This window comes from Mustela nigripes, chromosome 5, assembly GCF_022355385.1.
Source record: "Mustela nigripes isolate SB6536 chromosome 5, MUSNIG.SB6536, whole genome shotgun sequence".
NCBI lineage: Eukaryota > Metazoa > Chordata > Mammalia > Carnivora > Mustelidae > Mustela > Mustela nigripes.
Genome location: NC_081561.1, coordinates 30,210,174 through 30,215,154, shown reverse-complemented (window position 1 = coordinate 30,215,154; position 4,981 = coordinate 30,210,174). Strand labels below are relative to the sequence as shown.

The 4,981-nt window shown below is 39.2% G+C and overlaps 1 protein-coding gene across 1 annotated transcript in view; it reads left to right on the top strand.

The window, feature by feature from the left end:
- Positions 1–454: 454 nt before the first annotated feature.
- The window catches only part of LOC132017849 (DLA class II histocompatibility antigen, DR-1 beta chain), a 22,940-nt gene continuing 18,413 nt past the window's right edge, over positions 455–4,981 (top strand). The window contains exon 1 of the mRNA XM_059399959.1: positions 455–639. Within this exon, the coding sequence (XP_059255942.1) occupies positions 540–639 (100 nt within the window). The 5' untranslated portion in view covers positions 455–539. The remainder of the gene's footprint in view (positions 640–4,981) is intronic.

Genomic DNA, 4,981 nt, shown 5'->3' with positions numbered 1-4,981 from the left:
TTAAGGTTAAATAATTTCCCCAAGTCTACAACACTGAGTGATGGTACATTAAGGTCCACATCAAAGGTTTCTCGATTTGCATTCGTCATCCTTCCACTTCCACAGCTCCTAAAAACACACACATAACCGATGTCAAAACATTACATATGTCTTCAAGGGAGAGACAAGAATACTCCTAAAAGGTTCAAACTTTTGAGCACAGCACTGCCTAGTACAGAGCTGGCTCACAATAGGGGTTCAGTAAAATATTTCACATACAATTGGATCAAACCTTTACAGCATTAAATTAAAATAATCCTTTCAATGAAGGAAATCCAAGTTTCAGAAGAGACTCTTCATACTTCATCTCTGACCGGCAACTGATGATGCAGAGTATCTCTGATGCTGATTGGTTCTCAGCACCGAGATTACCCAATCCAGTAACAAAGAAACGAATTCCTTGGTTGGTATTATTTGGGAAGTGGCCAAAGGAGGGTCACAGTCTCCACTGAGTAAGACTTACCTGCTCCATCTGTGCCCTGTCCTACCTGCTCTCCAGTATGGTGTGTCTTTGTTTCCTTGGAGGCTCCTGGATGACAGCTCTGACATTTATACTGATGGTGCTGAGCCCTCCCTTGGCTTGGGCCAGGGACACCCCACGTAAGTGCACACCTTTGATGGTAAGCTATTGTGGGGGAGAGGTAGGAGGGAAAGAAATTACTTTTGTCACTGTGTCTAGGCCATGTCCCTTAGAATATTGTGGTATTTTCTTCAATGACCACCCTTGTGGTATAGACCCCCAATTCTACCCAAAACAAAAGGATCCTGAATGCTTGTCCTCTTCAAGAGCTGCATAAGGGACCTCCACATATATAGGTCATTTATTCACAACTCTCCTCAAATGAAAGTTCTCCAGGTTTGTATCTCATTCCCTTGGGGTCTTGAGAAGACTTAGAAATAATGATTTCAAATTAATTCCCATGGAGTGGTTCCCTTTATTATGTTGAGTTATGCTAGAAAATAGGAAATTTTCTCTGAAAAATTTGAGGAGAATCAAAAGGAATTAGTAAGGTCTCTCCTAGTAGACCCTGTGTTATGTCTGCACTGGGTCAGTTATGTTGGTGCCTCTCCCAGACATGTGAGGATGTATCAAGAGGTCTCGTGGTCTCTTCTGTTATCTCCTTTCCTTTCTCTTGGGTCCCAAAGTTTATAAATCCTTCATCCCTACACTGGAGGTTCTCTGATGGAAGTTGGGGTTAATATTATCTCTATTTCTCAACCTGGAGCTATAGCCGTGATCCTTAGTACTTGAAATGACACTGTAGATAAGAAACACGTGTGGGTGTTCTTGGGTGTCTTGAACTTAATATATCTTCCAAGAACTTGGCACATGTTATTTTTCATTATGAATCTATGTTCAACCTTTCTATAATGGCAATTTCTCCTGCATCTTCCTATTGTCTGACCTGAACCCACAGGAATGGGTGCAACTAGTATAGGATAAGTTAAATGAAATTATGATGTTGTAAGTTAAAAATTGTCAAGTGTCAGGAATTTCATATGGTTCAGACTATATACCCCAAGCAGGATACAGAGAGAATGAAGGTTATTTACATAGGACTGAAAGCCACTATGCAAAAATGGAACTTATTGGCTTACTGAGGTCTTGGTCCTGAATTACATAGACTCATTTGTCATGTTTTCTGTGTCCCTTAATTAGCCATGTTTGGTTGCCTCCACTTCCAGTTCCTCACTATTTTTTCCCAGTTGTGTCATCATCATTACTGAGAATCCCCATAGTTTACACAGACCCTCAGCACTATCATAGAACTACAAGATGGGCTGAAACTTAATGAAATTTTCCTTTTTTTCCCCTTAAAATCACCTTTTCTTTACCTATCATATTTTTTAGAACACTAGGAGAAAGAGGAATTTTGTTTGAATTTCTCATAGGAAGTGGAAGGGATATAACATTTCATAAGAATAGAAGAGTATTGAAGCTTAAAGCCTCTTCTTATTTTCTAGGATCCTCACAGTGACTAATTCCCAGAACCCTGGGTTTATCCATTTAAGCCACAGATATTTTTCTGAGCAGCTATTTTGAACTACACTCTGTTCAAGACTCAGTGAATTCTATTTGAATAAGATAAAAAAAATCTCTACTATTATGGGTGTTATGTACTGACAGAGTAGAAAGCCCAATAAACATTTAAAACAGAAAAAAATTTCGGAATGCAGTAAGTGCAGTATAAACAGAACAAACAGTTCAGGGTATTGTGACAGAGAACTGGATTCCCTGACTTCAGCTGGAGCAGCGAGGGAGCTCTCCCTGAGAAAGTGACATTCAGTTGAGATGTGACTGATGAGAAGAAGCCATACATATGCAGGATCTGAGGGACAAGTGTTCTAGGGAGAGAGAATAGGATAGAGGCCAAAGTGTGGGAAGATGTTTGCTGAGTTTAAGGGAAAGGAAAGCTGGAGAGGCTGGAGTATGGGAAGCAAGCTGAGGAGTGCTCCACGGTCACCATGACCATGTTTTCATCATTCGGGGAATGCCCACCATGGCCTCAGTATTCACGCTCAGTGTTTGGTGGATGTCAGGGTCCTTTCACTTAGATTTTTGTCTCATGAAGTTTTACTTGTGTTGAAGTATGATATGGTTTTCTTTCATTAATGAAATGCTTTTTCAAAATCTTCATCTGCTAGTTCATGCAAACATGAACATAGCCCAAAGTCTATGCCAAACATTTGTTAAAATTGTTTTATTAAATTTTACCCCCAAAACAGGCACTAGAACTGATTCTCTCAGAAAGCTGTGGATTTGTAAGTGTCTTTCTATAAACTGCAACAAGAATGGCATTTAAAAATTGTTTATACCTGCTCTTGATGAGACAAAATTCCTTGGTCATAAGATTTCAACACAGATATTGTACTGGGGGAAATTCTAAATGAAAAGCTTTAGTTTTTACAGGAAGCTCAGAGGAAACTTGTGTGGAACAATTGTCCAGGAACAGTGACGCTACAGGCTTCTCACAGTCCAGCTTGGCTGTCAGGAACGTGTCACTGATGCAAAGTGGTGATTGAGTCAGTTAGAAAATATGTATCTGGTTATGCAGATTTTCTTGTTCGGGAATAATGCACAGGGAAAATAGTTACAGCTTTTAGACATCCTGGATTTGGTTTGTCCAATCACTGTTCACTTTGTTTTGGGTGAGACTGAAGCATTAGCACAGCCAGGAAGAGCCATCTTTTGGTTAGAATTCTTAGTAGCTTTTGATACTCTCTCATTAGGCACTATGAATGCTTTTTTAGAAATCTGGTCTCTGTACCAAGCTTTTTCAGGCAAAAGAAATTTCCTTGGGATAAGGTTTTTATCAGATAAAATATTGGCAAATTTTTCAATGTAATACTCAGCTGCTCCATAATTAATTGCAGCTTCTCTACCGCATATATATCAGATGGTTTAACTGTGGTTCTTACCCAGGGACAGTTTTGCTAGCACCCCCTACCCCTGGGGGATAGATCTATGTCTGGAGCCACTTACTGTTTTTCAAAACTGGGGTTTCATCTGACCTCTAGTGGGTAGAGGCTAGTGATGCTGATAGACATCCAACAATGCACAGAACAGCCTTTCAAAACAATTATCTTGTCCAAAAGTCAACAGCTGTGGTTATGGATTGTATTGCTTTCTTTTTTTTAAAATTAACATATAATGTATTATTTGTTTCAGGGGTACAGATCTGTGATTTATCAGTCTTACACAATTCACAGCACTCACTTGGATTGTATTGTTTTCTCATCCATTGTTCAGCTTGGGTTTTGAGTCTTTTTTTTTTTTTTCCTTAGTTAATGTACTTAAAGCATTGTCAATTTTGTTTATTTATTTATTTTTGAAAAACTAGTCATTACTTTCAATGTTATGTGATTGTTTCTTCTGGTCTCTATTTTATGTAATTCTGTTTTTTCTTTGTTATTTCCTTCCTCTAATAAATTTCCTCCAAATTTCTTCTTTTCTGGTTCCCTGTGGTATAATGTTGTATTTGAACTTTTTTCCTTCTTCCTTTTTTTTTCCCTTGATACTGACTGAAGAATAGAATTTTTATTAATTTTAGGTACAGAAAATTCAATAGTGCACAGTTAGTCCAGTTTGGTGGTCAGTTCTTTAGCCTTTGGCTTTTTTATTTTTTTATTTTTTATAAACATATATTTTTATCCCCAGGGGTACAGGTCTGTGAATCACCAGGTTTACACACTTCACAGCACTCACCAAATCACATACCCTCCCCAATGTCCATAATCCCACCCCCTTCTCCCAAACCCCCTCCCCCCGGCAACCCTCAGTTTGTTTTGTGAGATTAAGAGTCACTTATGGTTTGTCTCCCTCCCAATCCCATCTTGTTTCATTTATTCTTCTTCTACCCACTTAAGCCCCCATGTTGCATCACCACTTCCTCATATCAGGGAGATCATATGATAGTTGTCTTTCTCTGCTTGACTTATTTCGCTAAGCATGATACGCTCTAGTTCCATCCATGTTGTTGCAAATGGCAAGATTTCATTTCTTTTGATGGCTGCATAGTATTCCATTGTGTATATATACCACATCTTCTTGATCCATTCATCTGTTGATGGACATCTAGGTTCTTTCCATAGTTTGGCTATTGTGGACATTGCTGCTATAAACATTCGGGTGCATGTGTCCCTTTGGATCACTACATTTGTATCTTTAGGGTAAATACCCAATAGTGCAATTGCTGGGTCATAGGGCAGTTCTATTTTCAACATTTTGAGGACGCTCCATGCTGTTTTCCAGAGTGGCTGCACCAGCTTGCATTCCCACCAACAGTGTAGGAGGGTTCCCCTTTCTCCGCATCCTCGCCAGCATCTGTCATTTCCTGACTTGTTGATTTTAGCCATTCTGACTGGTGTGAGGTGATATCTCATTGTGGTTTTGATTTGTATTTCCCTGATGCCGAGTGATATGGAGCACTTTTTCATGTGT